Genomic DNA, 12,651 nt, shown 5'->3' with positions numbered 1-12,651 from the left:
TCACATATAGATTTTGCAATCAGTCCACCAGAAAACAAGCACTTTTGGCAATGGACTTTTTACTGACACCATTAATGACAGATTTTGCTTTTGAAAGCAAAATCATTCATAGGGTATTGGTCTGTTGCATACTAATCTTGAAAATGTTTGTTATAGGATGCAATGGAAATAACCAGCAAGATGCTGCTGTACACACAACTTGATCATTCCCCAGAAGACTAAGCTGGACTCTGCCGCAAGACAGACAGTAATGAATGAAGCAGGGCATGCCAAATGAAATTGCTTTTGTAGATGCACCATTATCCAGGTGGTTTTACTGACTTTAGGATATGTTCGTGGGATCTAATCCTCTACAGTCACTAGGAAATCAGATTTTTATAAAGACAGAGTGGCAATGATGTCTTCTGACAAACAATAAAAGGAGGTTACAATGACTGAAATGAGGAAGTTCTACCACTACAGTGGCATGTCAGAAACTAATTCAAACTAAGGATTGGTTCAAAAACCCCTTTCCAGGCTTAAAAAAAGGACAGGCAACTAACAAATAGAAAGTAGGAGTCCTGAGAAACAAGCAAAAGAACCAATTTACTGGCAAATTGCAGTACTTACTGGTTTCTGCCATTCCATCAGGAACATGCATAGCAGACAGCAAATATGTTTTGCTTTCAAAGGAATGTATTCTGCTTAACGGTACAATTTTGAGAGATTTATATAAACCACCTTCAAACTCTGTTTTAAAATTAACCAAGGACTTGCTAGACAAAATTACTGCTCAATTGGCAGATTAAAAATTAATAACCATTTTCCTACTGTCTTCAAGGAATACTTTTTGGACATTGATTTTAAAACATTATCTTTTCCTTGTATACTCAGATTTTTGACAAAACTTAGATTTTTTATTTTTCTGGGAGCTCTGTCTCAAGAGAAATTATTTCAGGCATCAGTTCATGCCTCTGTCATGCATTTTTGAACATTGTCACTGAAAAAGTCTGTTCAGAATATATTTCTAACATACACAGAACATCGGGTTTTCTTTTACTGTCAAATCTGGTAACAAATCCATTACTAAAACAAAACCATTTATCAAATGGATGCAAATTAGGAAACTCTTTTTCTTGGCATTAAATACTGGAAGTCTTAGATGCCTCATGAAATTAAAAAGGAAAATCCTTCAGACTAGTAGGAACTGGAACAGTATATGTAAAGAGCCTAAATCTGGAGATTGTGCAGCAGTGAACCGACTGTGCAAAAATGTTCAAGAAAGCCAAATACTTTTAATCCAAGATGATGAAGAGGTATTTTTGAGCTTGTGCATCCCCATGGTTTCAAGAGACTATGGCATACACAGGGCTGATTGGTGCTGTGCTGTTTAGAAAAGCAGAGCCTCTCAGATCATCTTTGTAAACAGCCACAACTGCACATCAGCCAGCAGAAAGCAGTTCCTACAGTTCCTTTCTTCCAGTCTTGTCCTTTCAGGCATCAGCCTATGCATGTTCATCAGCTTATCCCTGCACCTCTGACAGTTTTGCCCTACGCTTTTTGAAGCTGAAAGACTAGAACTACACAAAGCTTGCAAGATGCAGAGGCATCTGAGCTTCACAGGTTACCACACCTGTTCTGTTCTCCTCCTCTGAAATACTGAATATCTGCTCACTGTCTGCTGCTGAGCACTACAGTGACATTTCCAAGGAACTATAAAAAACACAATTTCTCATTCTCAAGTGTACTAAGTCACCTCACAGCTTTTCATACTTAGCATAAAGTTGGAATCTCTCCATCTCCAGCCCCAATATGCATCATTTTACATTTAGCTGAGAAATAAAAAGGAGATAATCACCCAGTCCCATAAGGTTTTTCTGCAATTCTTCATGTTGGCAGCAAAACTGTCATATCACTACTCGTCCATTTTCAGACTCTAAATAATTAATTTGTATAATTTAGAGCATGGATCCCCAGCACATGTCCTCTGTGGCCTCCAGCACTATTTATCTGTACTCCCCATTTCCTGCTTTCTAACCAATTTCTGCAGGCAAACACAGAAACTATCCTCCATCCCATGGCTGCTCAGTTCAACATCTATTAGCAGTGAACCTTGCCAAATATTTTTTGAAAAATCATGTATAAAACCATCTCTCTCTTGGTCACATGTTTGTTGACTCTTTCAGGGATCTTTTATAGCTTTGTGCACCACGGTATCAATACAAATAGAGCAGGAAACCTTACATATCTGTATGCTCAGTGATTTTATTCCCTATTCTGGTTTCTGCTAATCTGCAGTTCGTTCAGCAGGCACAGGGTTCTGCAGTGCCTTGATCTCCCCTTGAATCCCTTTCAAAAATTGATGCCTTGTTAGCCACTAATCCTCTGGTAACAAAGCAGAAAATAAGAATAGGTGCCAGCGATGCAAATCAGGAATCCAAATCTCATAGCAAACTAATTAGACTGAACTGCAGTGAGTTTCAGGTAGTTCAGTATTGTATGCAGATGGTCTCTGTCTCAATGGAAAGCACTGTGAGAGGTTATTCACCAACTACCAGTAGCTCCCATTGGTGTATCAATGGCATCATTAATATCAATACTTGAAAGGTAACACCATCAGGAAAACTGTATGTCAAGAACACCCTGGCATATAATCTGTTGAGTTGCTCCAGGAAACACAGAGGGGACTACAGGAGAAATTATGTAAAGATGACTAACAAGAACATAACAGGATGCTCTTGCTTTCCGAAGTCTCCACAGTTGCAAAACACACCTATTGTCACTTGTATAATAGATTATGCATTATTTAAAAGAGGGATCTCTTCAATCCAGCCATAATTCATGCTTTTTGCTATCAGCATTTCTGTTTTACAGGAATAAATGGCATATAAATACAATTTTTTTTTTAATAGCAGTAAGGTCAATTAGATTTCATGGAGCCTTTTAATTTACCCAGTTCTGAAGATAAGTAATTTACCTGGAGTTTTGCTCATTTTTGTTTGGTTGATTATATCAGGAAAGTGAAATATTTCCTTATTTCTTTGATTTTAATTTGCATTTATGAGTTTTAAGTACTGCAAATGTGCTAATTCATTGTTGAAAGACAGGTTCTTCTCACAATGGTCTGGAAAAAAGACATCTTTAATAATGAACACCTTCCTGAATTTTTAACATGCTTCTAACACTGCATGAGTGCTGGAGAATTCTGTAATTTCTACAACTTGACTAAATTGATTCATTTTTAAAATACTCTCAAACAAAAACTTGCATTCTTCATGAGTACCACATTTTAAGTTACAAATCAAATCAACATATCTAGGATGAGCAGCTGAAATGTTGCACATGAAGCTCCACACTAGGAGCTTTATTTCCATTCTTCTATTCCAGAGAAATAAATACACTGAGCTGCAAAGCTTCTGACAGACATAAATGATTAATTTACAAATCGAAAATGAGTTCTTTATACAATCATTCCAACAAGCTGGGACACAACTTTGTTCAGGGCCACTCCTAACATGCCTTTACTGGCCAAAGTGCTAATTGCACAGTATTCATTCTAATATATAAATGAAAAAATATTTTACCAACAGGCTTGATCAAAATGATTTTATCCTTTATTTAGATCTCACTAATCCAGTAAAACTAAGCTTTAAAAAAGTTCAGCAAAGCAAACTTACCTGTTCTCAACATGTCAAATTACATTGGAGAATCCAGAACACAGAAAATCCAAACAGTGTGCAAACAAAACCAACTAATAAACAATGTGTGTGTATACACATATATAGATACAAAGAAATTTTTATATGCACACACACATAACATGCGTGTGTATAGATTTTATACAAACACACACACTGCAGGGAGTGTTACCTTAAATACTGAAAAAGCTGAGTCATGACACTTATGTCGTTCAGTTTCAGGAAGTAACTGAAGGAATGTAAGTCAGGAGCTACAAAATACAATGCAAAACCCTCAATAGGCAGGGATTATTAAAAACTGATGTCACAACCAACTAGAAGTCCAAGTAAGTTTGACCAAAAAGATAAAGAGCGTAAAGTGTCAGCAATAATGGAATTGTTCTAAATTGGTTTTAGATATTGCAAAAAGGTCCCCCAGTCACAGAAGGCAGCCTACTTGGCTAGATCAGAAACATTGCAATTAGAAACAATAAATGAGATTAGCACTGAAAGTTGTATGGATAGTAACTATGAAAGGAGGACTTAGGCAGCATGAAAAGATCTCCGGATGATTAAATAATTCTTTCTTCTACACAGCTCTTTTCTCAATAAGCACACAAAATAGAACTCAGGTAAAAGGATACTTACTATTTTTAGCCAGTTTCTTAAAAGAATGAGGCTTATGCAATCTTGCTGTCTACATCCGTCATTTGACACAGACATTTGCAGTAGCCTTTTAATCCATTCGCTAATTTCACACCTGATTTTAAAGAGCTGGAGGAACTAGATACTCTAGTTCTTGTGTTGAGGAAAAGAAAAAGTATCTCTGGCTAGATAAGGCCGACAGACACAAATTAGTATCCTGACTGAGACAAAGGCAGTTACAATTCAACCCTTTATTCATTCCGAGGGGCAGCATTTAGCACACTGGTAGCTCTAAAAAAGGCACAGGACACACTGCAATTCCTGTGGTCAAACAGGAAGGTAAGAGGACATTCACAACAACATGGGCACGATGAGTAGAGGGAGAGTAAGGGGATGTATGTCAAAAAATCCATAGGAACCCATTGGTTTTGTTGCTCATAAAACAGCCTGTTACTTCTCAACACTATTAGCAGCCTCTTGAGTATCATCCAGAGACCAGGAAGTACATTTTAATCACTTTTCTTCTTGGCACATTTCTGTAAGTATTTCTGACATTGCCTCCACTAATATTTAATATTAAATAAATTAACTTTCTACCTCCCCTTCAAAGAGGCAATAAAATAGGATAAATGGAAAATTTTGCTGAAGGAAGTGCACTGGCAGAAGAACTCAAGTCAGAACATCCCCAGCTTCCCAGACAGACTTATTCCTCACTTGTGCTAAGCTTCCAAACTTAACAATAACTCATTCTACAGGTGTGATATGTCACAAATGAACTTCAAGTTGGACTAGATTACCTTTTAAGGTCCCTTCCAACCCAAACTATTCTATGATTGCATGACCTTTAACTGTGGCACCTATGCTTCCTCAGTGTCCATTTCACAACAACCTTTTGCTTAAATGACTTTCTCTGTTTGTTTTTGAGTTTTGTTAATCAGAAAGTTGTGACACGCAGAGACAGAACCAAAATTTCACCATGTTGAAAACAGCTTATCAGAAAGATATCACCCTGCTATCTCATCTCCTCAAACATAAGAGCTTTTAAATGGCACAAACAAGCATGGCACAACCAGGAGCTTCAGTCACTTCCTAACTGCTGTACCTGTGTGAACACTGCATCTCCTTTGAGCTCAATTTTAAAAAAGTGTCTTTGCAATTAGCACTGTGTAATTACACAACTGCATATCACAACAAGAACAGAACAAGTTATAGAACAAAAGCTCCAGAGAACTCAGATTTTCCAGTCTATCAGAAACCTACAGCATTATTATTTCACTCTTAAGTTTACCATGTGCAATTGCATAGCATACTGGAGAAGCTGTCTTCCAGCTGACAGGCTTAGTCAAGAAACATTACCCCACCACACAATGGTTGAGGTTGTAAAGGACCTCTGGAGGGTATCTGGACCAACCTCCCTGCTAACAGGGTAATTTGGACCAAGCTGTCCAGGTCTATTCCCAGTCATTTTATGAATATTTCCAAGGAAGGAGACTCCACAACCTCTGTGGGCAAGCAGCTCCAGTTCTTGGTCACTCTCACAATAAATTTTATGATGTACAGATGCAGCATCTTGAGTTTCAGTTTGTGCCCATTGCCCTTGTGCCTGCCACTGGGAACCACTGAAAAGAGCCTGGCTCTGTATTCCCTGCATCCTCCTCTCAGGTGTTTTGTAAGATTCCCTCCCTTGTCCAGCCCAGTGCCTCATCCTTTGCTCAGATGAGATGCTCCAGTCCCTTAAGCATCTTTGTGGTCCCTCACTGGACCCCTCCAATATGCTCCAGTGTCTTTCATCCTGGGGACCCCAAAGCTGGACAAAGAACTCCAGGTGTGGCCTCACCAGTGCTGAGTAGAGAGGAAGGATCACCTGTATAGGATTGGGACTATTCTTGGGTGAAATACACTATTTTAACAAGTATCCCAAATGAATGCTGGTAGTAAGATAGTACTGTGACATCTTAAGCTGAAATTAAAACCTGAACCCTGAATAGAGTGAAAATAATTATAACATTTTCCTTATTTGACTGGATAAAATCTACTTCTCAGGGAAATAAAACTCACTGTAGACCACAGAGCACTGTGTAATGATTACATTTAAACTGAGAGAAAAAAAAAGAATATTCTGAACATCATTTAAAGAATACAATAACGGAAATAAGGTGCCAAAAATTCCAAGTGCTCAAGAAATTTATATCTAATTTAAATTGGAAAGGAAGCCAACAACTTCCAAAAGACAGAATTTGTTCTTAATTTCTCTGCATTAACCACAATGAAAAGACACATCTTAAAGCCTTTATGTAAAATTACACAAGTTGCACTTCCAAACTTTAAAAAAGATTTTCTGTTTTAAATATTTTTCTTTCATGTAGAACAAAAAGCCAAAATATGAATACAAAGCTAAAGTGTAGCATCAAAAAGAATTTTCAGATGTGTGTGTTCTTAAAACACCAGTTAATTAAACACCACAGCATCTTTAAAAAGCCTGAACAGCAAGCTAACATACCAGAGAAGTGCTACAAAACATGTATGGTAAGCAGGTGGAAAACCTTTACTTCACTCAGAGTTGTCACTGTGCATCTAAAATAATCAGCCAATTCATAAATGCTCCTTATTGAAATAACTGAATTAACAGCTTCTTAGAAGAATATAGACAGATTATACAATTTTGTAAATTAAACTTGAGGACACTAAATATGATGTAAATATAATGTAATGCTAAACGTAATTATCAGAATCAAAAGACACACAAAAACAAAATCAGTAAGATGCAGATTCTGCTCCCAGTTGTATTCCATGACCTTAAGAAGCCTCCCTCTCTGTACTGAGCAAACATTCCTATTATATAAAGCTTTCAAATTTTTTACAAAGCTCTCTTAAGAGCATTACACAAATTCTGTTTTACTTTTTTATGCACTTTTTTTTAAAATCAAAATATGCCTTTTTAAAATATGAAAGTACTGCCAAACCACTTACTATACAGAGATGTTACAAAACCAGACTTCATCAAGTTGCCATTTGGAAAGAAAAACTGGCAATATTTTTTCTGTAAAAATAATAGAAACTAGATCCTCATCTCAAAATTTTCCAGCCTTTCTCCCAAATGTAAAGACTCATGTGTTACAAACAGTTCCCATCACTCCACCCAATTCTATACAGTTTTTCACCATTTGATAGGAGGTGAAATAAGTTGTGTAACATCACACATTTTGTGAATTTGAACAGTCTAAATCTGTTCCCTGAGAGTGAAGTTCCTCAAATATGTATCAGGACAATTCACAGTAAACCAAGGTGCTTTCTTGAGACCACCTGAATTCTGAATCCAGATATGCAGCTTCCAATGAGCTAGAAACTTCCCTGGGCTCCTTTTCGGGCCTCAATCCAGGCAATCACAATGTCTTGCATGTTACAAATTTTATAAATAATTAGTTGTAGACCTACGTTAGAGATACTGTCTCCTGGAACTTGTTCTTTTTTTTCTGCTAAGTCTCTATCTACAAAGATTATTTGTATTAGTCTATACTGGTTACATAAAATAGTGAGGGAGGACCTCAGCGATGAACATATTTCAGAATGCACTTCACATCTCTGAAATCACTGCAGCCTTCTCTGAGACATCTGATGCTGTCAAAAACAGGTTTCAGGCAAAATATTATTCATTTGACACAGCTGAAACATTTTATCTCAGTCACATTGTTCCAACAATGGCTCCTCAGTACCACAATTTGTCCATTCTCCCTAGCAGATCTCCCACCCCTGTGTTCTATGCCTTTACACATCTAGCTGTACAAGTGACAATCGGCTGCCCTGCATGAAACACAAATTAAAAATTCTTTAGATCACCTGGTAGCTACAGTACAATCATGAGTCAGTGAAAGCAACAAAGAATTTTCAATCATCCTCCTGTGATCCTGGGCTGTTCAAGCACAGTGGTTCCACAACTGAAAACCATTCAAGACAAAGGCATTATTATCCTAACTGAAGGACTTACCTACTTCAAACATAGTACCACAAAAACCTTTGGTCTGGTAATTGAAAAGCTACACTTCAGAAACCGTAACAGTAGTCATCAACAAGTTATGCAATAGGAAAACAGCTTGTCAGTGTGACTCACACGTGGGCTGATCACCAAAAAAAGGAGCAAGCCTTTTACAGCACAAGGTGTGTGGCAACTGCACCTGGTGATTCTTACTCACAAACTACCCTGAATTCCTTACAACTTGCTACACCTTCAGGTTTAGATCAGCAGGAACTGTCCAAACTTTATTACTTTTTCATGACACCAAGAAAATTGCCATTCTATACTAACCTATAGCTTAGCATCTCCTCTCAGTGTACATTCTGACCAAACAGCCTCAGAAATGCAAATACTAATTTTCAAACCCCCTCCAATTCCAGATTTGGTCTGTAAAAACTTCAGTTGATTATTTCTTCCAGCTAGTTCTTCACTGTTAGCTGTGCTCAGTAATTTCGCATTACTAGGTAAACTTGATTTTATTCTATACATGAAATCCATCTCAAACATATTTAGCTACAATAATCTGTAGTAAAAATTAAGAAGTGTTGACAACCATGCCATTCACTGTTCATCTGCACCCAACAGAGACATTCAGAAAAGCAAAACGCTCTGTATATTCTCACTCAAAACGTCTGCAGACAAAGCAGGAGAGCCTTTTCAAATCCACAATTCCATGCTGTCCTTTGGGAAACAGCCCTAACCAAGCAGGGTCAAGGAGGTCTAATATTCCACACACAATTTCCCAGTCAAAAGTATGTCTGCAGTAATCACTAACAGGCACACCTTCCATTGAAGGATTTGCTACTTCAGATATTCAGATTGTGACTAGGCTCTACATGGAGTAACTACTACAAATAGTGATACAGCTCCACACTCAATCATTCATGTAAAATAAGCTGTTGTTCATTACTTGGTAAGTGTGGATTCCATCTAGCCATCATCAATATTTTAATTAAAATTCCAGCTCGAGTGATCTACCCACAGAACAGCAGTATTTCAGCTACAACACCTTCCTGTGACAAGGGCAGGTGTATGACTGATTTTCCTTTGGTTTTATAAGCTAACTAAACTCAAATTACAATTCAAAAGAAGATTTAGATGATATAAATGCTAAGTACTGTGGTCCTGGGTGTTCCTTAGTAACAGAGATTGGGCTTGTCTATGTCTGGCCTAAACCATTTCTGCTTTGCTACACCATTTTTTTGGCATAAAACTAATCAGAGTGCAGAAAAGAAAAGGAAAAATAAGGCTATATAAGGTTTCTGCCATACTAGTTGGAAGTACAGACTTGGAAAAATGTCTGGCAAAAGTAATAGGAAATTCACATTGCCAGGACAAAAGAGGGCAATGAATCTCACAGCCAACCAGTAATGCAGAGGGTAAGACCACAAAAAGCAATTCCCATAGCATAAGTTACCACAGAACCAAAAACCTAAGCAAATACCTTAGTTTGCCTCATTTACCTGTAAAACATTCAATCTACTTGAATTTACTCATTTTTTAGACCCATTTAAAACATATTTTGAAAAGCATGTGATAATGTGGTAATGTGCAAATACTAGCAGCAGGCCTTCTTTTTCCTTATCTTTTCAGTCTAATTTTTTAACATCTAAAAAATATCCTGTAACACAGTAACATATCCCATTCTTTGAAAGGAAACTGACAAAGTCACGCTCTACTTTAAAGATGCTCGTTACTGTTCCATATGTTAATGACAAACCCAATTTGAATCCATACCACTAAACTTAAGAAATCCTTAAAATAATTTTTAAGTTACCCAGTGAAATATTAACACTCCAAAATCATGAAAATAAACATGCAATAATGCTGATGCTCATAAATACTTGTGCACTTTCGGCTTACTGTTTACTAAATGATTTGTAAATCTGTTTTTCCTTTTTAATACAAATCATAGCAACTAAATGTCATATAAATAAATGCTGTCAGTTACAAGAATAGATAGGATCACATCATTATCATCATCATCATCTTTACCTCTTTAACTTTGTTCCTCTTCTCTCGGATATCCGGGTCTGCTGGTTCTCCACTGTTTATCCCTATCAGGTTTGGTAAAGGAACAGGGGGCAGTGGCTTGCTGTCTTTCTTTTTCAATTCTTGCACTACTTTGTTCTTTTCTGTCTGAATCTCAGCTTGAATCTCATCCCGTGATTTCTTCAATTTCTCCTTAGCCTCTTCCAGAGCCTTTTCATGATCTGCTCGGATCTTATTTCTCAGACGTTCCTCTTCTTCTCTAGAGACACAAATGCTAGTCAGCATCTCATTACTAAAAACATATTGCTTACAAACAAACTGCAACTTCAACAGAAGCCACATCTCAAGCTGGTTTACTCTAAATAATTCTAATGACTCAGACAAGTTTAATGATTTATATTAGTGCACAATTCTACACTATTTTTGCCAGGAACCCTGAAAGAACAGCATACACATCCACAACACTACTGTGGTACAATTTATCATAGGAATTTTTTAGATTGCCTTAGCACCTTTGCTTGTCCACGCAAGAATTTGGAGAGGAAAAGTCCTACATCCTGTACTTCAACTACAGGATGTGTGCAGAGGCACATCTAGCAATAATTCTGTTTTATAAGAAATCAGGAGGGCTCTTCCTCGCTTTCTGCACAATATATAAATAAATCATACCCAACTTGACAAGATCTGAAGTAACCACTACCAAAAAAATCACAGCCACTTCATTTAATTAGCAACCTCCACCACAGCATGTCTTCCCTTCAACTCATTGTTCCAATCAGTAGAGTCCTTAAACCATCAGTCCTAAAATCAGAATTAATTATAAAGCCATTTAGGAGTGTAAGAGCTTCTAGTGAAACATGATTTTGAAATTCACTGTCAATAAAACCAACATCATCTTGGTTTTAAGCAGTATCTTAAGTGTGATCTTTAATGATTACTTAAGGGTTGAAAATTTGCACATAGAACAAAAAGTACTATTCTAAAGCTTGGTTTAAACAAGAGGTTTTTCTAACAACAGACAAAAACGGCCCATTCCAGTCCCAAAATATTTCAAGGCATCAGAAAGATACACATCAGACTCTCAATATAGCACCACCTTTTCAAGCTTCTTTAAAATACAGTTGCTCAATGACTAACGTAAGCCAAAAAGAGTTGTAGGGATTTAAAACAAGCACTAGGTAAAAATAAATGCATTGTTACACAAAGAGGACTTTATTAGCCCTTATATTTTTCTGAAGTACTATTAGGTTTGCATTTAAAATAAATTATAACAGCATTATTACCTCCAATATATCAGTACTAGAAATACAAAACAACATTTTAATAGATGCACTGATGGAAATGCTCTCAAACTGAAGTTCTTCAGCTACTTTTCTCAATATGATTCACACCACATCCATATTTCTTCCAAACAATTTAAAAAACAAAGGACTGAGCTCCTCAATTTGACAGTCAAATCCAAGCTCATTAATACTGTCCAATGATATCACTGCCTCTCTCCCTTAACTGGAGAGCAAAGAAAAAACTTTCAAAGTGGCAAAATACTATTCTAAAAAGAGAAAACACAAGTAATACCATTTAGAGTAACTTTTATTTCTACTATGACTCACTTATATGAGAAAATAACTTGTATTTCTGCACAAGCTACTCACACTCTATCACAGCAGCAATGCACTCCAATATCAGTAACAGAAGCAGGCAAAAATTTCTGGAAGATTTGAAGCTTTGGAAAGCTCTTCCAAGGCTAGCAGAGGGCTCTGTGCAAGATGCAACTAGAGAGAATGAGCATGAGGTCACCAGAACAAGACATTATTCCCACAGTCATGTTCTCCTCAAGATACAGCACTCTGTACAGAAGCCAAAGAGGTGCTTGACAGAGAATGAGAGATCTGAAATCTTCTTGAACAGTTAAGAATCTAAAAACTTCAGTGTAGGAATAACGTATTTTGCAGGTACATTTCTCATATTCAAAACCCAGTATCTGGGGGCAAGTGACAGTTTTTACTTTCTGACTAAATTGACTAACATTTTGTTAATAGGTATTGAAATTCTTTTTGCAAAGGATCAACCATCCTTGAAATAAGTGCATTTCTGGGAGGAAAGGTAACAATGTGTCTCAGAGATTAATAAATAAATAGAAATGTTATTGGTAAAACCCATGGTTAACTTTCAAGTCCCCAAACACAATGCCCTTCGTGAAAAAGATTAATGAAGTTTGAGAACTTAGTGACCAACTCACTGAAACGAGTCACTGGTGATGTGCTTTGTGCACATTCACAACTTTGCATTATCAAGATAAGTGCAAGGAAGATTTTGATTTTGACTTTTACCTTTTTTTTAAGTATT

The 12,651-nt window shown here is 36.9% G+C and overlaps 1 protein-coding gene across 1 annotated transcript in view; it reads right to left on the bottom strand.

The window, feature by feature from the left end:
• MAN1A2 (mannosidase alpha class 1A member 2) overlaps positions 1-12,651 on the bottom strand; it is a 131,306-nt gene that overhangs the window by 92,875 nt on the left and 25,780 nt on the right. Inside the window, exon 2 of the mRNA XM_085069543.1 lies at positions 10,309-10,564. Within this exon, the coding sequence (XP_084925669.1) occupies positions 10,309-10,564 (256 nt within the window). The remainder of the gene's footprint in view (positions 1-10,308; positions 10,565-12,651) is intronic.

The sequence above is a fragment of the Lichenostomus cassidix genome, chromosome 1 (genome assembly GCF_008360975.1).
Source record: "Lichenostomus cassidix isolate B80296 chromosome 1, HeHo_3.0, whole genome shotgun sequence".
Lineage (NCBI taxonomy): Eukaryota > Metazoa > Chordata > Aves > Passeriformes > Meliphagidae > Lichenostomus > Lichenostomus cassidix.
Note: the sequence above shows the minus strand (reverse complement) of the source record. Positions and strands in the feature narration are given on the sequence as shown.